The following is a 25,500-nucleotide window of genomic DNA, read 5'->3' on the forward strand; positions in this document are numbered from 1 at the left end:
AGAACTCTCCTGCATTGTGGTAATTGTAAATGGTGGGTGCTTCGCAGTTTCTGACTGTTATTGTATGTGCTATAAAGTACTCCTATGTTTCTTGGTCTGAGTTAAGCGGTGATTGCCTAGGATTTTAATTTCAGTTAAATCTGAATGATCTTGTCTAAGTAAATTTATGTGCTTAAAAAAATGCAAGAGGTTTATTAGGGGGTAATGCCTATGAAAGATTTAGGGAGTGAAAGTAAAATTGGTTAGGGAAAGCTTTTATTTTATTTTATTTTTTATTTTATTTAAATTTTATTAGTTAACATATAGTGTGCATTATTGATTTCTGGAGTAGAGTTCAGTGATTCATCACTTACATACAACACGCAGTGCTCATCACAAGTGCCCTTGTTAATACCCATCACCTATCCAGCCCATCCCCCACCCACCTCCATCAACTGTCACTGTGTTCTCTGTCATTAAGAGTCACTTATGACTTGTCTCCCTCTCTCCTTTTTTTCTTTTCCCCCTTCCCGTATGTTCATCTGTTTTCTTTCTTAAAGTCCACATATGAGTGAGATCATATGGTATTTGTCTTTTTCTGACTGACATATTTCACTAGGCATAATACAGTCTAGCTCCATCCATGTTGTTGCAAATGGCAAGATTTCATTCTTTTTGGTGGCTGAGGAATATTCCATTGTGTATATATACCACATCTTTATCCATTCATCAGTTATGGACACTTGGGCTCTCTCCATAGTTCGGCTGTTGTTGATAATGCTGCTATAAACATCAGGGTGCATGTATCCCTTCGAATCTGTATTTTTGTATCCTTAGGGTAAATACCTAGTAGTACAATTGCTGGATTGTAGGGTAGTTCTGTTTTTAACTTTTTTTGAGAAACCTCCAAACTCTTCTCCAGAGTGGCTGCACCAGTTTGCATTCCCACCAGCATTGTAAGAGGGTTCCCGTTTCTCCAGGTCCTTGCCAACACCTTTTGTTTCCTGTGTCAATTTTAGCCATTCTGACAAGTGTGAGGTGGTATCTAGTTAGGGAAAGCTTTTAGACCACAAGGAAGACTTGTTCTTTCTTCACTCTTGATGTTCAGCTTTTACTTCTGATATCATTTCCTTTCTATCTGAAGAATTTACTACAACAGTTCATTTAGAGCAGGTCTTCTGGCAACATATTCAGCTTTCCTTCATTTGAGAATGTTTTTATTTCATCTTCATTTGCACAGGATATTTTTACTTGACATAAAATTCTGGGATGACCATTCTTTTCTTTTAGTACTTGAAAAATGTTGAGTCACTTCTTTTTAGTCTCCATGGTTTCCTTGGAGAATTCTGTAAGCAATGCATCACTTTTCTCTAGCCACTTTCAAGATTTTTTTTCTTTGTCTTTAGATTTCAGCAGTTTGATTGTGAGGTGTCTGGGTGTGGATTTCTTTGAGTTTATTCTTTTATGACTTTGCTGAGCTTCTTGAATCTGTAGGCTTATGTCTTTTGCTAAGTTTGGGAAATATTCTTTAAATATTTTTTTCTACATTACTCTCTCTTCTCCCGGTCCTCGGATGATGTGCATGTTAGATGTCTTGTTGTCCCACAGGTCTCTGAGGCTCTGTTCATTTTTACCAGTCTTTTTTATTGTTGTTGAGATTAGATAATTGCTGTTGATCTTCACTGACTTTTTGTGTTGTCACCTCCATTCTGATACTGAGTTCATTCAATGAGTTTTTTATTTTGATTACTGTGTCTTCTGTTTCTTTGCTAAGACTTTGTCTTTTATTTGAAAGTGTTTGCTCTTCCTTTATAAAGCAGTTTTATAAATTTATATCGAAAGTCTGATTATTTCAGTATCTTTGTCATCTTGGCATTGATGTCTGTTGAACCATTTATTCCCATGTGAGTTTAGATTTTCTTGGTTCTTTGTATGCCAGATGATTTTGAATTGTATCCTGGACATTTTTAATACACTTGACCCTGGAACAACACCCTGCACAGTTGAAAATCTGCATATAACTTTTGACTCGCCCAAAACTTAACTACTTACTGTTGGGTGGAAGCCCTACTGATAACGTAAACAGTTGATAAACACATATTTTGTATATATTCTATATATATTCTTAAAGTAAGCTAGAGAAAAGAAAATGTTATTAAGAAATCATACAGAAAAGAAAATACATATACAGTACTGTAGTGTATTTATTAGAAAAAAAATTCACGTATAAGTGGATCTGTGTCGTTCAAACCCATGTTGTTCAATGGTCAACTCGATTATGTTACAAGACTGTGGGTCTTGTTTAAATTGTATGGAGAATGTTGATGTTTCCGTTTTAGCAGACAACCAACCTGGTTGAGTTCAGGCTGCAGGTTGTTCAGTCTTCTCTGAGTTGTGGTTTCAGTGTCAGAGCTATTCAGATAGGTCTTATTTGTGTGCCAACCAGTGGCCATTCTGGGACCTGGAATCTAGTTCTGTCCCTAGTTCAGTTTTTAAAGTCTGGTATGTTGCTTAGGGTCAGCCTATGTATGTGCAACTGGAGAGTGAGCCCAGGAGTTCATAAACAACTTTAACTTTAAGGGGTCAGTTTTCTGAATTCTTCCCTCTCTGTGATCTCACTGGGAGTTTATGGTTCTCGGGGGCCACCTTTTGGTCATTTGGCCAGAAAGCTGGGGCTTTGTTTACGCTACTCTTCTGTACATTTACTATGACTATGCCTGTATCTGGGGCTAGGTGGTGGAAGGACAGAAAGCAAAGATGTAGTAGAAGTTTTCACTCCTTCTTGGGACCACAGCTCCTCTGATGGAAGAGAAAGGACCCCCTCTGCCAGAGTTTTGGGTTGCCTGCTGTAGTGGGCAGAATTCTAAAGATATCCTCCCAAGATTCTTGATCCCTGGTAATTCAAACATTTATCTAGGCACTGCTGTGAAAGGACTTTGTAGGTATAATTAAGGTTACTAAGCAGTTGACCTTAAAATAGGGAGATTATCTAGGTGAGCCAGGTATAATTTACAAGAGCCCTTAAAAGCAGGAGAGGTTGGTAGAAAGAGAAAAAGCAGATTCAGAGTGTGAGGGATGTCACCTCTGTTGTTGGCTTTTGAAGATAGAGGGGGCCATGAACTAGGGAATGTGAGTGGCTTCTAGAAGCCGAGAACAACCCCTACAGCCAATTAGGAAACAAGGACCCTGATCTTAAAACTGCATGGAACTGCGTTCTGCAGCAACCTGAACGAGCCTGGAAGCAGATTGATCTTGTATTCTCCAGATGAGAGCCTGGGTCACTGATATCTTGATTTTAACTTTGTGGGACCTGGAGCAGAGAAAATGTGTGAGTCTGTTGGACTTCTGATCTGTCAAGCTGTGAGATAATAAAATTGTGTTGATTTAAGTTGCAATAGAAAACTAATGTACCATCAGACTGCCTTGAGCTAGAGGTGCAAGAAAATGGAGGGGAAAAAACATGTGATTTCCCTTCCTCTCTGGTGATAGGAGAAACCCATTCCTGTTTCTCATGCCAGTACTAGAGGGCTTCTCCTGGAACTCTGTGTCCACATTCTGGGTGCCTAGTTCTGTGTTTTGGCTGTATTGTATCTGGGCTGAGAGGTTTTGGAGGGAGAAAAGTAGTAAACTCACCACTAGTTCTGTGAGCCTCTTCCCAATCCACTTTCTACTATAGATGGTTCCCAACATAGGATGATTCGACTTAAAATTTTTTTACTGTATGATGGTGTGAAAGTGATATGCATTTGGTAGAAACTCTACTTGGAATTTTGAGTTTTGATCTTTTCCAGGGCTGGTAATACTATGCAGTATGTTACTCTTGTGAATGCTGGGCAGTGGCAGTGAGCTGCCGCTCCCGTCAGCCACGCGATCACGAGGGTAAACAACCAATACACTCACAGCCGTTTTATACTCGGATCACCGTTCTGGTTTTCACTTTCATTACAGTATTGAATAAATTTCATGAGATATTCAGTACTTTGTTATAAAATAGGCTTGGTGTTAGGTGATTTTGCCCAACTGTAGGCTAATGTAAGCATTCTGAGCATATTTAAGATAGGCTTGGCTAAGCTATGATGTTTGGTAGATTAGGTATATTAAATGCATTTTCAGTTTACATTGTTTTCAACTTATGATGGGTTTATCAGGATGTAACCCCGTCATCAGTGGAGGAAGATCTAGAATTACCTTTTAGTGTCCTCAAATGGCTGCTGCCTTCATTCTGTCCTGATTTTATATCTGCATTCAGTGGGATAGACAGGGTGGAATGTGCTTACATGATCTTATCCAGAATTGGAACTCTTAACATGTGCTTTAAAGAAATCTTTCTGTTTATTATTTGCTCTTTGTGTGGAGCAAATATTCTTTTATAATAAACTAAAAGTTTTTTTTAAAGTGATAATCTCTGCTAATACTTAATTCTTTTGGATTTTTTCCTAAGCATTTGCAAGTATTCCTTTTTTAAAAAACAAAAATGGGGTCATAATTTTGTAAAACTTGATTTTTTCACTCAAGTGTCATGGCCATTTTTCCATGTTAGCAGATACATAGTAATGAACCTCACTTTTTCATTATGAATAGTAATACTAGAATAGTAGCATCTACCTTTTCATTTAACCAATAAGGGAGTATATGAATTTGCGAGGGCTGCTACGACAAAATGCCACAGACTGGGTGGCTTAAACAGACCTTTATTTTTCCACATTTCTGGAGATGAGAAGTTCAAGATCCTAGTGCTGGCAGGGTTGGTTTCTTCTGAGGCTTGTCTTCTTGGGTGGTAGATAGCCATCTTCTCCTGGTATCTTCACGTGGTGTCTTAGTCTGTTTGAACTGCCAAAACAAAATACCACAGACTAGGTTGTTTAAACAACAGAAGCTTATTTTTCTCACAGTTCTGGAGACTGGGAAGTCCAAGATCAAGGTGCTGGCCAATTCATTTCCTATTGAGGGCAGACAGCCTCCTTCCTGGCTTATAGATGACTGCCTTCTCACTGTGTCCTCACAGGGTGGAGAGGCAGAGAACACTTTGTTTTCCCCTTGTCTTATAAGAGCACCAGCTCTATTGGATTAGGGCCCCACCTTTATGACTTCATTTAACCTTTATCTCCTCCTCACAGACTGTCCCCAAATACAGCCACATTGGTGGTCAGGGCTTCAATGTAGGAATTTGGGAGGGGTGGGGACTGGTTACACACAGACATTCAGTCCATAACACATGGGTCTTTCCTCTCTATTTACCTGTGTCCTAATTTCCTCTTTTTATAAAGATACCAGCCCTGTTGGATTAGGGCCCACCATAATGACATCATCTTAATTTAATGAGGTACTAGGAATTAGGACTTCAATGTGGGAATTGTAAGAAGATGCAGCCCATAATAGAAAGGTACTGTTATTTTCTCCATGTAAGATAAGGACGCTAAGGCTCAAAGACCTTGACTGATTGGGCCAAGATCACACAGCTAGTAAAAGAACCAGGATTCAGACCCAGGTAGATTGGCCTCAGAGCCTGCTCTCTTAATTACCTGGCCATTCTCCCAACCCCTACCTTGGCACAGCAGTTGTTGGGCTCTGCCATGATTAATTCTATGTTGGGCATATGGGTTTTCACTTTTTTCCAATTTAGACAATGCTGCATTGAATATGTTTTTATTGGTAGCACTGTACACCTGAAAATGCTATATTGCGTAGAAATCAGTTTATTCACAGAAATGATTGAATGTATGTATTTTCCCAAAATACCCCCTTGAAAATGTACTCATTTCTCTTCTAGCAGTAATCGGTCAATGAGAGTGACAAGTTTTAGGAAGGAGCAGGAGCAGTGAGAAACGACTTCCTTTCATAGGCTGCAGTTGATTTGAATTGGATCCTCACTATGGATATTTGAATGAAACGAAGGACACTCTTTCTCTTAGGTGGGGTGAAAATCATGTAAAGTGAAAAATCCTAGTCAATTCACGATTCGTTTTTTTTTTTTTTTCCAGAATTTTGATTCTGACATTAGCAGTGTGGGAATAGATGGCTGCTGGCAGGCGGACAGTCAGAGGCTTCTCAATGAGGTGATGGTGGAACACTTCTTCCGACAAGGAATGCTGGATGTAGCTGAAGAGCTCTGCCAGGTAACAGTGTGCCTGCTAACAGTGTGCCAGTGTGTGAGGAGATGAAACGGAAACGAGAGGGCTCCTTGGAGTTTTTGAATCTTCTTCTGGCCGTAGATAGATTTTTAATATTTTTAAAAAAAATTTTTTTATTGTATTATGTTAGTCACCATACAGTACATCCCTGGTTTTTGATGTAAAGTTCGATGATTCATTAGTTGTGTATAACACCCAGTGCACCATGCAATACGTGCCCTCCCTACCACCCATCACCAGCCTAACCCATTCCCCCACACCCCTCCCCTCTGAGGCCTTCAGTTTGTTTCTCAGAGTCCATAGTCTCTCATGCTTCATTCCCCTTCTCTCATGCTTCATCCCCCCCTTTCTTTATCTCTTTCTTCTCCTACCGATCTTCCTAGTTCTTATGTTCCATAGATGAGAGAAACCATATGATAATTGTCTTTCTCTGCTTGACTTATTTCACTTAGCATTATCTCCTCCAGTGCCGTCCATGTTGCAGCAAATGTTGAGAAATCGTTCTTTTTGATGGATTTTTAATACTTTGTCAGGGTTGGCCTCATTTTACTAGGAGGGTTTTTTTTTTTTTTTTTTTTGGTGAAAGCTACAGTCCTAGAACTTCTTATTGAGTTGTTTTTTCCTTATCCCTGCCCCATCACATTGGTCCCAGGTCGTCAACCAAGGGGTCAAAAGTGCTGCTATCTCCATTTCCTCTTTTAATAGGGAAGGTAGGATAGCAGAGAAGAATCCGGCCCAACTTGTAGCGTTTTGTTTATCAAATGAGTTTAAAGCTAAAATTTACTTTTGGTGAGCAGCTTTTGTCTTTTATTGCTAGTAGACATGAGCCTAGGGATCTCAGAATAGTTTACCAGTATCAGTATCACCTAATCGTAATGGTGGCAGCTGCCATGTATTGAGTCCACAAGTCAACCCCCTGCCTTTATTCCTCACCGCAATCCTGTGAGGTAGAAATTGCTTCCATTCTACAGCTAGGAAGCTGAGGTTTGGAGAAGTGGCTTGCCCAAGGCCATACAGGTTCCTTAGTGAAGGAACTAGGATTCAGTCCCAAATTCATGTCTTCAAACTGTTCTAAGCCACCATGTGCTATTGTATTTTCTGTTTAGAAAAATGAAGGACTACAAAGATTAGTCTAAAGCCAGTCTGTAAACCAAATCTCTAATCTAAGCCTTTTCTATTTTATTGTATTTTATTTTTTTTAAAGATTTTATTTTTTGGTAATCTTTACACCCAATATGGGTCTCAAACTCAAAACCCCAAGATCAAGAATTGTGTACTCTACCTACTGAGCCAGCCATTCACCCCTTCTATTTTAAACAATAGAGAAAAATAGTAACTCAGGTTTTTCCCTGTACCTTATGGGAATTTTGTGTGTGTCCATATAAATTTCCTAAAGGGAGTTATGTCATTTAGGATTAAGCTTATTTATAAGTAACATAAGACCCAAAATACCAGTGGCTTAAAAAAAAAAAACAACGAAGTTTATTTCTCTTGCACAGAAATGGGAGTTGGTAAGCCACCCACAGCATATATAGGAGCTGTGCTCCATGAGGGTTTTAGGGACCTAGTCTTTTTGTAGCTCTGCTGTTTCTAAGGTGTCCCTTGTCCTGTGGTCCAGGATAACAGCCAGAACTCTAGCTGCAGCTTTTGGTGTCCCAGCAAAGAGTACATGTTATGTTTCACTGGCCAGAACTTATATCTTACAAAGTCATACCCAGCTTTATGCCATACATAACTGTATGTACTCGGCTCTGTATGAAATACATAGGAATTCTACTACTGTTGGAAAGAATGATAGTAGGGCTCAGTCATCAGTCTGTACCATATAAATACATGTTAAAAAATTATTTTTAATGGCTTGCCCCATATTTTATATTTAGAATATGTTTTTACCATATCTCTTTACCTGATTACTGCTAACAAAAGTTTGTTCTATGTTTTTCAGGAATCTGGTCTTTCTGTAGACCCAAGTCAGAAAGAACCATTTGTGGAGTTAAATAGAATTTTAGAAGCATTAAAAGTCAGAGTTCTGAGACCTGCTCTGGAGTAAGTTTCTGTGTTTGTTTTCTTTTAAATACTAGGGGAGAGCTCTCTATAAGGAAACCTAAGTAGAAAGCACATTTGAGATTTTGATATCTATATATATATATATGCATATATCTATACATCTCACCTGGGATAGACTTCAGAGAAAGCAAGGAAGAATTATTTTCTTTCTTTTAACTAAGTAAGAATGGGGGGTGTACAAATAGGAGAAAATGGTTTGAGCTTTCTTTGCTTATCAATTGATCTGAATTCCCAAGAGGGAAAAAGGATTTCCTATATCCAAGCTATTCCACTACTTTAGACTAGCATTATAACTGAAGTACTATTGTTCGGGTGGTCTGAGTTTGATATTTGAACTTCCATACTGTGTGGGATTCTGTGCTAGCATTCTAAAAAAAACCCAACTTGATTATTGGAACTAAATGGTGTGCATGAAGACTGCAAATATTGTTATGAAGGAGTTCTGTGCTAATTACCACTGTAAAATGTAATGATTCACTGTGAACTTGTCTTTGATACAAATTACCTTGAATTACTGAGTAAGCTGTGATGAATAATACCCTAGAGCGGGATCAGCAAAGTTTTTTATAAAGGGCCAGAGTAAATATTTTAGGTTTTGCAAGCCACAGAAGGTTTCTGTCGCATATTCTTCTTTGATTTATTTTACAACCCTTTAAAAACGTAAAAAACAACCAAGCAAGCAAAAAACCCATCTTGGCCATCTGGTGTACAAAATGGACAGCAAGCCATATTTGGACCTTGGCCATAATTTGCTGACCCCTGTCTGAGAATTTTTTAATGTGAGGATTACCAGGTTTAAAAAAGAAAGAAAAGCCCATAAAATAAAGGGAAGAACCTAGATGATAGAAGCAGTGATATGGGTGTGAGGTTCTAGCCATAGAATTCTGGTATTTTAAAATTGGAAGTATTTGAGATCATTGTTTTCAGAAGAAAAATAGCTGGGAAGATTCTTGTAAAATGCACCAGTTTTTTCTTCCTTTAACCCATTTAATTCTTCATAGTTTTGTTTCTGATCATTTATCAGGTCTTAAAAATTTTTCGGAGTTCTGAAACTAGTTCAGATGAACATGTAGAGATAGATTCCTATGTAAGTTTATAAATGATAAATTCCTGTATAAATTATAATTATGTGGTAGGTAGGTACTGTATCTTTAAAAGACGTCAAATAGTACTATTGTGTATGGTGCACATTACCTTTACAGTTTTAAAAAAATTTTTTTTTTTTAGCAGATGTTAGATTTTTACACACTTGGGAGATTAAATTCTGCCAAGTACCACTGATCGCTCTTAAACAGAATATGGCAACCACTGTTCTGTCTACTTTCGTATTTCACCTGTATGATTAAACATCTATAGAGAAGAATGAGGGGCCTAAACAGAGAAATGAATGGGTTTCCCAGGTGTTTTATAGTGATTTGGAAATAATGTTTGAGCTGTTCAAGGTAATAGTAATCCGTTAATTTCTCAGGCTTCTCATCAAACTTTCATTGAGTGCTTACTGTGTGCCAGAGACTGTGGTGAGCGTTTAAATCCCCTCAGCTCTCAAAGTTCTCAAGGCTTTTTCCTTTAGGAATGAAGAAAATTTATAACACCCTTTTCACTTTGTGCTTTTTCTGTAAGATCTGTTTTTTACTGATGACTATATCATATATATCAATTTTTTCTATAAATGTTTTCCGTTATTTGAAGCCTCAAACAGTGCTTCTCAGGCAAAACAGTGCTTCTGTCCACTTGGTAGTAACAGTGGAAATTACTACACAGTGAAAATTTTTTCAAAACTTCACTCTTCTGGGAATATTGCCATATTAAATAGTATCAGCATAGGGCAATGTAGCGGCAATTATAGTTAACTCTTCTTGAGTGCTTATTATATACCTAGCATTGTTCTTAGTATTTTACATGTATTAACTTATTAAATCCTCATAAATAACCCTATGAAATAAGTACTCATTTTATAGAGGAGGAATCACGTCCTGGAAGTGCTTTGTGGAAGAAAAGGATATTGAGTCAAAAGGTCACATGAGAAACGCTTCACGTGATGTCCCCCGAATACGCTTCTTCAAGAGACTCACTTTAGCACATTCCAGGGGCCATCTGCAATCCTAAAGAAACTCATTTAACTTTGCCAAACTCTTGTTTCCACGTATATTTGATCAAAGAATCCTTGTTCTTTTCCCCATCCCCGCAAAACACTAAAACCCACAAAATTGAGTTCTACCGAAGTTTTGAAATGATAGTTTAATAGAGATGTCTGTTACAGCAACTCAGACTTTTCCAGTTCTTGCCTATTACTGGTAGATACAAAGCAGGTATTTCCTCAGCATCCTTTGTGTGCAAGGTACAGAGAATTTACTTCATTCAGCTTGTAGTAAAAGTTGAAAAATATGGGACATGAGTTTGGAGAATTCTGGTTCAGATACAAGGCAGAGAGTATCTTTCGGTCGTGTGGCAGCTTTTGTTTGCACCTGCTGGGAGGCAGTGTCCTGGAACCCCCATGAGGGGCTGCAGCCAATCCTCCAGGCAGGAGAGGCAGTTGAGGGGGCAGAGGACAACCACAGAAATTAGTATGGATAGAGGCCATGGAAGGAGCTTTGGAGAGCATTAGCTATCATTTACAAGTAATGGACAATGGAAAGAAGGCAGGAAAGAATGGTGCTATGACAGAGAGAAGTGGCAAAACAGCTAATTATATACACAGATCTAGTTAGGACACAGCCTACTCTTTTGTTCCTGCCCCTTATATTTCTGAGTTTGTGTACAGATTTTTCTTCTCATCCAGATTGCTTTATCTATTTTTTAAGTTCTTCTTGGCACCTAACGTGGTACTTACTTAGATAGCTTATTCCATACTTCAGTAAATGGTGGAATAGTTTGAAGGAGAACTTTGAGTAGACATGACCCTCTCCTTCATGTGGTAGATAGAGGTAAAGCCAAAAGTAACTTGTGTCAGCAAGAAAATAATAGTAACTTAATACAAAGAGATGGAGAAATACTAGAAGAATAGAAACTGTCCTTGTAGGTATGTGCCAGTTACTGACACTTTGAAAGTGCTATCTTCAGGAGAAACCAGTTGGTTGCCTTTCTAAGGGTGTTTCAAAGAGTAGTATTACCTTGGTGGATTTGCCACAGCCTAGGATCTGACTTTACAACCTTGCAGACTTGGAAACCTGGTTTTTCAACACTGAGATGCAGGCCCAGGGGCCTCCTAGCTCCTTTAGAAGAATTTGCGGTTCTGTTTGGAAAGCCTCAGTACAATGCTATGAGGGAACAGAAGGTGACCGAATGGTTATAAGAGAGAGAGAGTGAAGTTAAAAGAATTTTTCACAGAAGAGAGAGAAAGATTTTGTTAGTTTAGACCAAAGAAGGATTTTAGATTGGACGGGCCAGGAACAGTATCAGGCAGGCTGTTGAAAAGTGAGAGCGCTCCCATCTCCAAGTCTAGTGATTAGTGGGGCTAGAAATAAAAACCACGAGGGACGTGGGATGAGCTTGCCATTGTGGTCTCTTTGTGGTGTGAATGATGGATCTTAGGAGAAGAAAATGCTTGCCAGACTTAAGAGAAATTGTAGTATCAGTGAAGAAAATACAGTTTATACATGGCGAAGGTTTTAGAAAATGAAATTGAAGGGAGCAAGCTGCAGTACCTGATCAGAGAGCCTTGACTACCACTGGAAATGAGGGTGACAATGATCAAGCAGTTTCTGGTGTCTGTTTTCTTGTTTTTAGTTTTGGCTTCCTATAGGTGGGCAGTCTTGCTGATTCAGGTATTTTTTTTAATAGCCACATAGAACCACAGAAGAAGGAAGGCTCTGATAGATATGCCATTGGAGAAAAAGAAAGTGTGAACAAGTTGGATTTTTTTCCAGAGCTTGAGTTTTTGTTTTTATTTTTGTTCATTTTGTTTTATTTTGCTTTGTTCAGGGTGGCTCTAATTCTGATAAGGCAGAAGAGGTAAGCTGAGGGATACATTGTTAACTCCCTGTGCCCATGCACTAAGTCTGGTGGAGAAGGAGCTACTCTACTTAAAAGAAGCTAATTGAAAATAGAAAGAGGTACCCAGTGGAAAGGATACAGAAGATAGTGTAGTGGGCTGTAAAGGCCAAAAGGGAAGAAATACTTAGGGTGGTAACATCATTTTCTGTTATCTGTTTTCTGTTTGTTGCTCTAAAAGTTCATACGCAGTTCCAACACAGTAGGTATTCTTCAGGAGGAAGAGTAGACTTGACCGTCTCTTATTTGGGTATATCCTCACCAAGGACTTGAGCATATTGGAAATTAATGGGGTGAACCATAACTATAGAAGAATTGGGAATCTTCTTAAAAAGAAGGACAAAATTGAAACAAACTGTCCCTGAGATTAAGTGTTTAAAAGAATAAGGAGCTAAACTAGGCCAGGAATGGGAACCAAGAAGAAAAACTCTGGAGTTTATGTTTATAAAATGCTGATCTCTTATTTAGGTTGATTTAGGTTGTAAAATCTTTTGGGTTTGTGGCAGGAAATTAGCAGTAAATAAAACATGTCATATTTAAGTACCTTTTTTTTTTTTTAATGATTTTCTTTTAGAGAGTGTGAGTTGGGGGAGGGGCAGAGGGAGAGAGAGAATCCCAAATCAGCTCTGCACCCAGCATAGAGCCTGAAGCGGGGCTCGATCCCACGACCCTGAGATCATGACGTGAGCCTATACCAAGAATCGGATACTTAACCGACTGAGCCACCCAGACGCTCCATATTTAAGTACTTTAAAAAAAAAAATCACTAATCTGTAGAATTGTGCTGTCCTGTATAGTGGCCAGTTGCCACGTGTAGCTGTCGGGCCCTCTTACCAGACACTGCATTACTGAGAGGCTCAAGTTAAAAATGCGTGTCATTTTCTTAAGTAGATCCAAATGTGTAATACTGCAGTTTGTGTTGTTTTTAAAATACCATGTAAGAAGGACAGAGATTCACACCAGTTCTGAGGTGAGTAAAATGTTTGTAGTTCCAGTGATGGACTCAATCCATACCTGAGAAACTGCCATTTGAAAATATCTCAGAAATGAAATGTTAGCCATTCTTTTTGGTCTCTAAAGCAAAGTTACAGGATTCTCTCTTTTTTTTTTTTTTTTTTTAAANTTTTTTTTTTTTTTAAAGATTTTTTATTATTTATTTGACAGAGATAGAGACAGCCAGCGAGAGAGGGAACACAAGCAGGGGGAATGGGAGAGGAAGAAGCAGGCTCACAGCAGAGGAGCCTGATGTGGGGCTCGATCCCACAACGCCGGGATCATGCCCTGAGCCGAAGGCAGACGCTTAACTGCTATGCCACCCAGGCGCCCCAGGATTCTAACTCTTTTGGCTGGACTTTGATTTTTGTCATTTCTGCCATTCTCTGAATTTTTTAAGTACTTTACTTGGTCACCAGTAATATTCAGCCAAGTCCACACCTGTGGAGTAGAGAAACGTCATTCATTTCCCAGAATTTCAGCTTTTACCCCCCCAAGAACATACCCCAAAAGGAGACCAGAAAAATAATATATTTGTAAGCCTTTAAAAATGCAGTGAAAGGTTGTAGTGGAGTGTCTGTGGGAATTGGCAAGAGGTATTTTTATTTCATTATTACCAGAAATAGACACCGACCCAGATTGGCAAAATTATGAGAGGAGAGGGGTAAATAGATGAGGCTGTCAGCTAGGTTCCTGCGGGACAACAGCTAACTGGAGGTGGGATCTTGTTTTAATTATTTTTGGAATAATATGGAAATTCTAAATATGGAGCTAACAATGTGCCAAGTCTTTTCAGAGGCCCGGCAGTTAGGATAATTAATGCTTAATGCTTTGTGGGATAATTGTGTGGATGTGGGTTGCTTCTAACTTAGTCACCTAAGTCAGTAGTATTGTTTTGAGGTCTTTTTATGGAAGAGGCACAAAAGATCTCTTTATCAGAGAATGCAATGGCAGCGAACAGCAATAATTGTGACATCAGTGACCTTACTGGTGCCTTGGGGTGGGGGGCTGTTCTCCTACAGTGTTTCTTTAAACAAGGAATAGTTCTAAAGCTGACAGCGCTCTCATGGCCCACATTGGACACATTGGAGATTTGGGAGCAGGATTTTAAAAAAACAATGAAAAACAGTGAAATTATAATTTAATTGAATAGTTAGCTTTTGGTTGTGGTATCATGGTAGTTATTTTCTTTTTAAAATTAAAAATCGAAAGTTGTCTGCTAGAAATGCCATTATCGAGAATACAGCACTGTGTTCCTTAATATTTCCACTAGTTTTTTATGTGTCTTGGGTCATGCGTCTTCTGTTGCTTATAGACAGTGAGTTAAGTTTTGGGGGCCAATTATATTTCATGCTTTTGTATTTCCTGTGCTTTGTAGTAATTGGATTTGGTTATTACCAGGTTAATTAAGGCTGTGATTGTCTTCTACCCTTTATTCCTGCTCAGCAAATCAATTACCCAAATATTCAGTGTGAACTTCTAGCTACAAAAACTTGACAAATTTTGGGACGCCTGGGTGGCTCCATTGGTTAAGTGTCTGCCTTCAGCTCAGGCCATGATCCCAGGGTCCTGGGATCGAGTCCCACATCGGGCTCCTTGCTCAGCGAGGAGCCTGCCTCTCCCTCTGCCTGCCGCTCCTCCTGCTTGTGCTCTCTCTCTCCCTCCCTCTCTGTCAAATAAATACATACATACATACATACATACATACATACATACATACCTTGACGGTTTTTGAAGAGGATTAAGTGATACATGCGTATCATCGTATTCCCACACAGTTGGTGCTATAAAAATAAAAACAGCACTGAATATTACATGGAAGTGCCCAGATAACTCTTGTTTTTTAAGTATAATTTTCTTATTAAAAATAATGACTTTAAAGAACCATTAGAGTTCATCCATTCAGTAAATACAAATTAAGAAGCTTATTATTGAGTATCTGTTTGTGCCTGTCTCTGTGCTCGGTGCTTTAACTAGCCCCCTCATTTGATTCCCACAGCCCTTTGAGATTACCCCCAGTTTACAGTAAGGAAACAGATTTTAGAGAATTGCGTAACAGATTGCCCAAATTCACACTGCAGAGCTAAGATTGAAGTTCATGCGTAGTTGACTCTACTAACCTGTACCCTTTATCAGTATTCCCCCTTCAAAGTAAGGGGGTGTGCCAAGATGAGCAAGACAGAGTTCCTGCCATATGAAAGACCACAAACTGTTCTACCAAATAGATTGTGAGATGAGCCTGTGAGAAGTTCAGATAAAGGACATCTAGAGTTCTCTGGATGGATAGATTATTTAGGAAGGTTATAGAAAATGGGGTAATTGAGCCTGGGCCTTGAGGTTTTCAACTTTTTTCTCAGCTGCTCACTTTCTGTTTGATTTTACTTTTGTAAAAATTAACCAGCACCTACGTCGGGAGGTAGGATCGTGGCTTCTAATGTCATAAAGCAAACAGGTCTCCTATCTAGACCAGCTTTAATTCACCTGGACATGTCACTCGATGGTAACGAAAGTTGCTAGATCAGGTTATCTGAATATGTTTGTGTGTTTTTCTTGGCCTGCACCTCTATCTCCATTCTATTCTCAGCATGGCTATTTTCCTCCTTTCATTCTTCACACCACATGACAAACGCCTCTGGTTCATCCTGTTGGCCAACCATTGCTTTCTCCCTCGACACCCACCCCTATGTTGCATAACTTCCCCTCCTGGCATAAACCTCTTGGTTTTCCATCTGAGCTCTCTTCCGCTCCAGAAAAGAAAAGCGGAGGGACGGGATCTTGGTGAGAATTTTCTTTCTAATTCTCGAAGAGTTGTGCCATAGACAATGTGGACTTGCTCAGGTCCTCAGATGTTGCATCTGTCCCCATTGTGCCTCTCTGGGCCTTCCTGGTGTCTATATGCAGTAACCTTCTCCCTGTGAGATGTTCTTTCTCCCCTCTCTGTCTTCTCTATTGAGCCTATGGGCTTTCTTCTCTGTACAATTTCAGTATGCCCAGATTGCATTTACCACTGTTGAGGTAAATAATACCAGCTCCCCCCAACAACAAGGTCCAGATCTCAGTTACCACAGCATATTAACTGTAAGTAATTGCATAGACTGCGAAGTGTCCTCCCGGCCCTTCGGCCCATGGTGACTACGTACATAACAGATGTGCATCGTGATCACAGCCGACCACACCACTTTTCTCCAGGTCTGTCAGTGACTGGTCACTGCGCATCTGTTACCCTCACGCAGCAAGTGTGTATTTGTCTTGCTGCTGTCTGCTCATCTCCTAGAGGCGAAACCACAACATGTTACAGAAATGGATAGTTGAAAGAGGAGCTTGGTCAACAAAGATGAATTGCTAGAAGTGAAACTGAATGTGATTAGAAAGGTTTGAAAAATGACAATGGCAGGGTGAAACTAGGATGAGATGTAGGCCTACATGAAGTTATGATACAAGCCATACTGAAAAAGCCCAATGAATATAAAAACCAAGGTAGAGGCACTTTGACATCTTTTAATTTAAATTGCATGAGGAACAGAAAGCTGCCTATGGTTTAAATGGAGCATTTACTTCTAGTTCAGTTTGAAGATTAAGAAAAAAAAAAAGCCTCCATCAGTTTGGCTAGCATTCAGGTTGTGTTGAAGTTAGTTGCCTCCTTGAAAGAAAACAGTGATTACAAGGATGTTGAACAACTTCATTGCCAGTCAAAAATGGTTTCATCAATTCAGAAGTCATCATGAATTGACTAATGTTGAGCTCTCTGGGGAGGCTGCTAGTGTGGATAAAAATGCTGCTGTGAAATTTGTACTCAGATTCCAAAGATTAGTTAAGGCAGGTGGTCTGATTTTCAAGGAAGGCAACCATCAAGAACTTAAAAGAAATAGGATCGTGAAGTGATCATGAAGGATATAAGGGATAGATGAACTCACTTATAGGAGACAACACAAGAGCGTGAATTTAAAACCCATGTTTACCTGGCCAGTTAACTGTGGCGAAGGAATTGGGATCAGGAAAATACAAATATGGGTACCTGGGGGTACAGTCTTGGAGTATGAGGGAGAGGTGCCATAGGGCAAGGTTTTCATTTTAGTCCTTAAATGTGCTTACATGTTTGGGGGCAGAGATCCTTAGTTTAGAAAATAACATTTTGCCAGAAAGGGAGAGGCTTAGAAATGGTTAATCTAATCCCTTGCTTTGTGAGATTTAGGCTTAATATAATATTCAGAAGTTAAATGAAGATAATACATCGTTTAAGGATAGAATGTCAAGAAATATGATTTAAGAAACACGTGATGACTTATATTCTTTGAATTTGGATTTTCCATTCTCCCCATACTCCTCCAACTCCTTTTTGTAATGGAATATCTATTTACGGTCAGGAACTAGCAATGTTAGTTTTTTCTGATTATTTTGCAGCCTTGTTTATAGCTAAATTTGAAGGTGGGTAAAAAGTGGTAAATTAGGAACTACATTGTCTAAGTAAATACCTCTCCAAGTTAAATGGGTTACATATATTTAGAGTTTGCAGAGCTTAAATTTCGTAATTCATGGCTTGAATTACTTTTAGGAAATGTAATTTGCAATTACTCTGTAAGCGCTTTGATGAAAAAAAGGAAGTTAAATTCTGTTTACTTTTGCATTCGCTTAAAAAGTTATTACCTTCTTAACTATAAAAGTAATATATGTTCATTATAGAAAATTTATAATTATAACTTAAAGTTAACTGCCATTAGCTACTACTTGGTGGTGTGTCCTCCCATTGTTTCTAGCCTCCTGGTGCTGCTCTGATAGTTGGTGCCCTGTTCTGAGTTGTCATAGCCCATGCCATAGCAGTTGGTAAATAATGTGTGCAATCCAGCTTCTCTGCAGTCATTACTGTTAAAAATTCTGGCAACTGGAAGTTAATTTTTTCTACATATCACAGCTTTCCCCCCCTGTAATAGTATATCCTGAACATCTGCCTGGGAAGATGAAATAGATTTTTTTCCTTTGTGAATTGCCTACTTAAGAACTTTGCCCTTTCTCTGCTGGCTTTCTTTGTTTATTAAAATTTGTAGTTACTTTCTATTAGCTCCCTTCTTTGACTCTACAAACTCTTACACATGTACCTCATATCAGAAGCAGAAAAAAGAAAAAGCTTGCTGCCTTTCCTTGTTAGTAGGAAAACATACTCATGCTTTTATGAATGAGAGGGTGCAGGATAAACCTTTGGTAATTAACTTGATTTAAATGTGCTCCTTGGCCCAAGTGCCTATCAATAGACAAAAGGATAAAGAAGATGTGGTATATATTCATAGTGGAATAGTATTCAGCCATAAAAAATAGTGAATGAAATCTTGTCATTTGCAACGACATAGATGGAGCTAGAGGGTATAATGCTAAGTGTCAGTCAGAGAAAGACAAATACCATGTGTTTTCACTCATGTGGAATTTAAGAAAGGCAAAGGAAAAAGAGAGATAAACCAAAAAACAGACTCTTAATTATAGAGAACAAGCTGATGGTTACCAGAGGGGAGGTGGGTGGGGGGATGGGTGAAATAGGTGATGCGGATTGAGGAGCACTGGGTGATGTATGTGATTGTTGAATCATCATATTGTACATGCAAAACTAATATAACACTGTGTGTTAACTGTACTGGAATTAAATTTTTTATAAAAGGTACTCCTTGGAATTGGAAATCAAGAAGAAGGTGCCTGACAAAGTCGAAATTGCCAAAAGCACGATACTTTTGGTACTGATGGTTGGTGTTGGGCATTCATGAAAGATTGCTGCCAAAAGTACCTTGTTGGTGTCAGCGGGATTTATCCCAGACTTGGTGTTGCAGCTTGACTGCATTTGTGTTAGTGCCAGGCAATGATTCAGCGCTTACTCACATTTAAGTAAATATTTCCAAAGTCCAGGTGATTAATATTAACAATCACTTTTTAGGTCAGAGAAGCTTCATGATTGGACTCTAAGATGTGGATGCATCCACAAGTTGATTAGAATATTCATGTGTGTGTGCAACCCTTCGGGTAGGATCCTGTAGAAGTACAGTTCTTTGAGGTCCAATCTCAGTCAGCCAATCCATTACGAATAACCTGAGATGTTTTACTTCTGTAGTTTCTGGAGCTACTCCAAGTTTATATTCATACCCAGTTCAGGTTCCAGTGGTTCTTGGTGAAGTATAGTAGCGAACAGCTTCTACATGTTAATATGTTTACGGAAATAAAGTAACGTTTCCTTACCACTTGATTGCAAAGTTGATTTTAACAGCTGGCCTGGTATACGTTTCTGCTCTAGCGCCCACCTGAAATGGTAGTCCCAGCTCAAGACTGGTTATCCCAACTGTTTGTACTGTAAAGGCATGAGTCCCTGTACTTTGGATCACTCAGAATTGAATACTATTCTTTTCCTCATTAGCACTGTTTGTACAAATTGTTTTGGCACATATATATGTGGCTTTATCTGCCTGATTGGACTGAAAGCACCTTGACGTTTGCTGTTTTAAATTTCAAAGTGTGTAACACAAAATGTTGCACCCGACAAAAGTCTAAAAATAGATGGTTTTCATTCAGAATCTTGTGATTCATTTATAAATATGCCAGTTTAACAGGAAAAGAGTAGTGGTTATGGGCAATTGAGAGTGAATCACATGGCTGACACCTGCTTCAAAGTGTGGCCTTGTATAGTTCCAAAAATATCATGTGACTCATCAGAGTCAATTTTGTCTTGGTGTAAAACCTTACTAAATATGTAACTGTCATCTGACTTAATATTTTTTTCTTTGACTGGCTGAAGTGCCTCTTTGGGTGTAGTTGTTACGTTTATTTTCTTCACAGAAGTCTCTGGGCCAGGGGATTGATGTTACCACTGATTTCCACAAGATGGCAGACCAAACCCTTTTATTATATTGCTGGGTTTCAGAGAATTTTTGACGCTCTCCTGTGCTCTGAATTGCATTAAAATCTTTTCTGCTTTTTCTTTAGATGGGCAGTGTCAAACCGAGAAATGCTCATAGCCCAAAACAGCTCCTTGGAATTTAAACTACACAGACTGTATTTTATTAGCTTATTAATGGGTGGGACTACAAATCAGCGAGAGGCATTACAATATGCTAAAAATTTTCAGCCATTTGCCCTAAATCATCAGAAAGGTGAGTCTGGAGCCAAGTGTTTTTGATATTTGTTTTTCTGTTTTTTTGTTTGTTTGTTTGTTTGGGCGTGGAGCTCAACATGGGGCTTGAACTCACGACCCTGAGATCAAGACCTGAGCTGAAATCAAGAGTCAGGCACTTAACCACCTGAGCCACTGAGGCGCCCTGAATGTTTTTGATATTTGGAACAGACCTATAGCGACCACTGGGATTTAAGTTTATCTTAAAGAGATGTAATACATATTTGCTAATGAACTGAAAAAACTGTAGATGATAATCACCTAGGAAAAAAGTCTGACTGGACCTAGAATAAAAGTAAAACATTGAAGCCTCTTGGATGAAAGAGACATTGCATTTTTGGGATTCCATATGTAAGAGATATAAGAAAGAGTGAGGCCACCCCTCATGCTGCTATTACTGCCCCCACAAAGTGTCTAAGGGTGCACCAGGGTGGCAGCAGTGACACTGAGCGTCCGTGTACTGGCCAGTTCTACGGCCAGAGATCTGTGGTGGACTCATTTATGCCATCATCTTCACTGCTCTAGGCAATGGTAGTTATACTATGCTGTGTATAAGAATCAGTTGAAGTTCATGTTTAGTGCTTTCCTTTTCTTCCTCTTTCTCTCTATGCCATCTCTCTAATTTAGGTTGAAGGGAGAAACCAAGCTTAAGGACGAGAATTTTAAAAGACTTAGTTAATAATTTAGGCTGTGTCAGTTGGGGGAATTTTTGCCTTTCTCAGCCTCCTACCCCTAAGCCAGCCCTATTTCAGGTGTGACCATTCACACTTACAAATTGCTGCCATTTTTGTGTAGACATTCAGGTTTTGATGGGAAGCCTTGTGTACCTGAGACAAGGGATTGAGAACTCACCATATGTTCACCTACTTGATGCAAACCAGTGGGCTGACATCTGTGACATCTTTACACGGGATGCCTGTGCCCTCCTGGGGCTCTCGGTGGAGTCCCCTCTCAGCGTCAGGTATGGAGATTGGTCGTGCTGTTAAAATAGGCACTGTTTTTTTTCAGTTTTTCTTGATGTTAAACCTGAAAAGAACATTTGTCTTTCTGAGGACAAGTACAGTTGGTATTTCAAGAGGTCATCACAATTGGCAGTGAAACCAGTTTTAGGGCAGTGTGACCTGTGAACCTCTGGGTGTCCCTGAGAACCTTTCCCGTTGTGTTGATATTTGCACAGATAGTGCATAACTAGTAGTGGGTTAAACGGCTTGAGCCTAGCACAGGTCAGTGCAGCGGTCCCGGACCCTGACAGGACTTGCTGCATTACTCACGCACTGTACCCTCCACACACTTGCAGTTTAAGACACACTGGCTCTACTTCAGACTGTTCTTTAAAACTTCCTAGTTTTATTACATCCTGACCCTTAAGTACACATCTTTGTAATATTCTACATGACAAGGTGGGAAGTTCTCATAAAGCACTTCAGCTTCAAGCCAGAGCATCATGCTTGTCTCAAACAATACCTGTATGTTGTGTGAGTTTTATGAGCCAATAAACTAGTGGTTTTTTTTTTTCATGAAACAGTTTTTTTTTTCCTAAGATTTTATTTATTTCTTTGACAGAGACAGCGAGAGAGGGAACACAAGCAGGGGGAGTGGGAGAGGGAGAAGCAGGCTTCCCGCCAAGCAGGGAGCCCGATGCGGGGCTCAATCCCAGGGGCCTGGCATCATGACCTGAGCCAAAGGCAGACGCTTAACGACTGAGCCACCCAGGCACCCCTCATGAAACAGTTATGACCTGAAAGAATTTCTAAAAGATACACAGTTAAAAGATACTACAGTTAATTACACTTAGGTTTTTGTCAGATGTTTTTTCGCATGTATGAAGTGAGTCTGTCATGTTAAGGAAAACAACTATCTTTTTGTATCTTTTAAATTCATGAGTTTAAGCTAAAATAGACATTTTGGGAAACTTGTATCTGCCACTGTGGGCTTGACAGCTTCCCCATACTCTTCTGATGAGATTGGTGATATTGATGAATTTGAGTTTTTTGATATTGTATAATGAAATGTGTTAACACTTAGAAGATCTTAATTCACTAATCTTACAAAACCATGCGTGAGAAAAAGATTCATTCACAGTATGGAACAGACAATTGGATTTTAATGGAGCAGGGTTCAAAAGGAGTCAAAAGGATTCAGATTCCACTTTACAACTAACCTTAAACTATTCCTTGTTGAGTTTTGGTGTGGCATTAAAGAGAAATATCACAATTATCTGAAAAGGCAATTAAATTACTGCATATCTGTTTAAAGCTAGATTTTTTCCCCCATTTACTTCAATCAAAAGAACACACTGCAACAGATTGAATGCAGAAGATATAAGAATCCATCTGTCTTCTATCAAGCTAGGCATTAAAGAGATTTGTTAAAAATGTAAAGCAGTGCCAGTCTTCTCACAAATTTATTTTTGGTTTGGAAAATATAGAGGTTTTTTGGGGATAAGAATGTTACTGATAACATGTAATATATTTATGATTTTAAATGAATTGATATTTTAAAAATTTCTCAGTTTTAATTTCTAGTATAATAATGATAGATATAACCCACAAAAATAAATGTCTTTTGAGATTCTTAATATCTAAGCATGTAGGTGAGTCCTGAAACCAAGAAGTTTATGAACCTGCTTTAAGAAAATAACTTCTTCAGCTCTCTCCTATTTATTTAATTCCTCAAGTGTTTTGAATCCCTGCTATGTACCAAGCATTGTGTGGGATACAAATAAGGTATAATCTGCTTTCCATAGGGTGTTCCACCCAAGCATAGGAGACACTTACAATGCATGACCAGGCTGCAGGTCAGGTTCTCTGCGGGGGGAACAGATTGTGAAATGGTGGAGACTGACATGCAGGAAGTTTGTTGGGAAATGAAAGCAGCAGGATTAGGCAGAGGGTAAATTGGACTGCCATATCTTATCAGAGACCTCAGCCTCTCCCTGAGGAGCTCTGGAGCTATATGATGGGCCTGTGGAATTGTCCCAAATTGGGGCAACAGAGGTGGGCTTCTGTATCTTCACAGAGAGCAGTCATCACATGTGACATTGGTCAGGTGATTTGCTTCAAGTGAGGACAGTCCTGAAGAGGGACTCAGCTGAGAGTTGACTGCCAGCACTTCCAGAGCTGAGAAATGAGCACTTCTGCCCTGGACAGGGGTATCCTGGTCTATGTGCAAAAACTGTTTCAGAATGTCATAAGCAGAGCCTGTTGAATCTGGTGGTTTTGTAAAATTTAAAGCTGTCTTTGGGTGCTAATTCAGCAAAGCAGAGAGTTCTGTGCCCTGTCCAATGGCCAGGGCTCTCGGCACATGGAGTCTGGAGGAACTGACATTTCCTAGGACCAGGCTGTCTGACACCTGGCCTGGCACTGACATTTCCTCTTCTGCTCTCCCAGTTTCTCAGCAGGTTGTGTGGCGCTGCCAGCTTTAATTAATATCAAAGCTGTGATTGAACAGAGGCAGTGCACTGGAGTTTGGAACCAGAAAGATGAATTACCCGTGAGTTCCACTTTCTATTGGTTATTTATTTTTTTCCTGCCATTAGAAGAACATGGATGTTAAGGGTTTAAAATGCCTGTTTTGCCTTTTAACCAGAGAACATTATTGTAGCCTTTCAGCCAGGATTCTTTTATGTTATGTGTAGACATGATTAAACAATAGAAATGGGAAACCAGTACATTTTGGAGGCACTGAGTTGTTTTGTTTTTTTTTTTTGCTTTAATTTTGACTTAGAAAAAAAATAATAAAATTTTGACTTAGAATGGCGGCGAAAGCTCATGAAGGAGGACCTCATAGGTGTGTGACGTATACACTGTAGCACGCGTTGTGTCCTGCACGTAGTTGACAAGCCACTCAACTCAAGAATACTGTGATTCTTTTAAAATACAAAAGTAGTGAGGTCAGTTGGTTTAATTTAGTTTTGTCTTAAGCATCGATATTCATGAAATTATGGATTTGTACTTATTAAAATAAGCATATAGCTATTAAAATAAAGGTTGTGCCCGAGACACCTGCAGTCATCAGTGGCCTTCCAGTGCTGTGTCCACTGCTGTCACGGAGCAGACCATGATTTTAAACATCAGCTCCAATCACTTGCCAACTCTGTTACTTCTCTAAGCAGTAGTTGGTCCATCTCTAAAATGGGGATCATCCTTCTCTTTATGGGACTGTTAAAGCCTAGGATAACTTTGGTATGGTTAGAATAACATGGGATGGGACACACAGTAGGTACTCCAGTTTTGCTGCCATAGTAGTCATGACATGGGGTGACAAAGGTCATTGTATTTGAGTTTACACCAGACCTCTGACAGTAGGCACTAAAACTGACTAGAATTATAATTCCTGTCATGGTTGTGTCATAGATCTAAAAGGCTAATTATGCATTTGGGTTTTTGCTGCTTTTTTGCCACACTTGTGCACAGATTTATCTGCAGTTCCCTTCCTGCTGGTAACTGTCAGTTGGTTGCCCCAGCTTCTCCTCAGAGATCCGTTTTGATAAAAGGCACAGGTGCGTTCCCAGTGCTGGGTGTGGTCAGGATACAGGCAGCAGCCCTGCTTCATTGCTGCTCATTGGAACAAGTGACAAGAACTTGAGCCTTCACTTGCTGTGCTGAGGCAGGTGCCTCTAAGAATGTGGCAGTTTCCCAGCTATGTTACGAGCATCTCTGACATTTGGCACTAGCATAGAGCATACTGAAATCTGAATTCGCCTAAAAAGCCTGTGTGTAGGGTAGTAAAGCAATGGGAGGTGATGATCTGGCCATTTTTTTCTCAGGATTATTCTGTTACACTTTGTCAACATTCTTGGAAGAATCTGGGTAATAGACTTTATATTAATATAACCATTTCTTATTATAAAAAAAAAAAAAGAAAACAGAAAGAACAGACATTTGTTGGAGCCACTCTCAGGTGCCAGCCACCATGCTAGGTGATGTCATAGCTTTTGTTTGTTTTGTTCACTGTGAAGAGAAACAATTGATACACCTGCCGTGGCCTCTGACGTACAGATTATGAAAGGTCTTGCTGAACTTGAGCTTCAGGTCCTTGTTTCAGTGGTTCCTCTGGATCATTATACACAAAACATGGGAAACTCAGATCTGAAGCTTGCACAAAAGTAAATCTTGTTTAGTCTGCCTTTAAAGGAATTATTACTACACTGAATCTTATCACCTACCTAAATGTGCAGAACAGGGTTTCTGGTGGGTT

At 39.3% G+C, this 25,500-nt stretch overlaps 1 protein-coding gene across 3 annotated transcripts in view; it reads left to right on the forward strand.

Moving 5' to 3' along the window:
• RMND5A (required for meiotic nuclear division 5 homolog A) overlaps positions 1–25,500 on the forward strand; it is a 60,648-nt gene that overhangs the window by 28,872 nt on the left and 6,276 nt on the right. For all 3 annotated transcript variants that reach the window (XM_002922338.4, XM_019802879.2, XM_019802880.2), the window contains exons 3-7: positions 5,961–6,095; positions 8,056–8,156; positions 20,115–20,281; positions 21,097–21,262; positions 23,691–23,793. In XM_002922338.4, the coding sequence (XP_002922384.1) occupies positions 5,961–6,095; positions 8,056–8,156; positions 20,115–20,281; positions 21,097–21,262; positions 23,691–23,793 (672 nt within the window). The remainder of the gene's footprint in view (positions 1–5,960; positions 6,096–8,055; positions 8,157–20,114; positions 20,282–21,096; positions 21,263–23,690; positions 23,794–25,500) is intronic.

Source organism: Ailuropoda melanoleuca, chromosome 4, assembly GCF_002007445.2.
Source record: "Ailuropoda melanoleuca isolate Jingjing chromosome 4, ASM200744v2, whole genome shotgun sequence".
Lineage (NCBI taxonomy): Eukaryota > Metazoa > Chordata > Mammalia > Carnivora > Ursidae > Ailuropoda > Ailuropoda melanoleuca.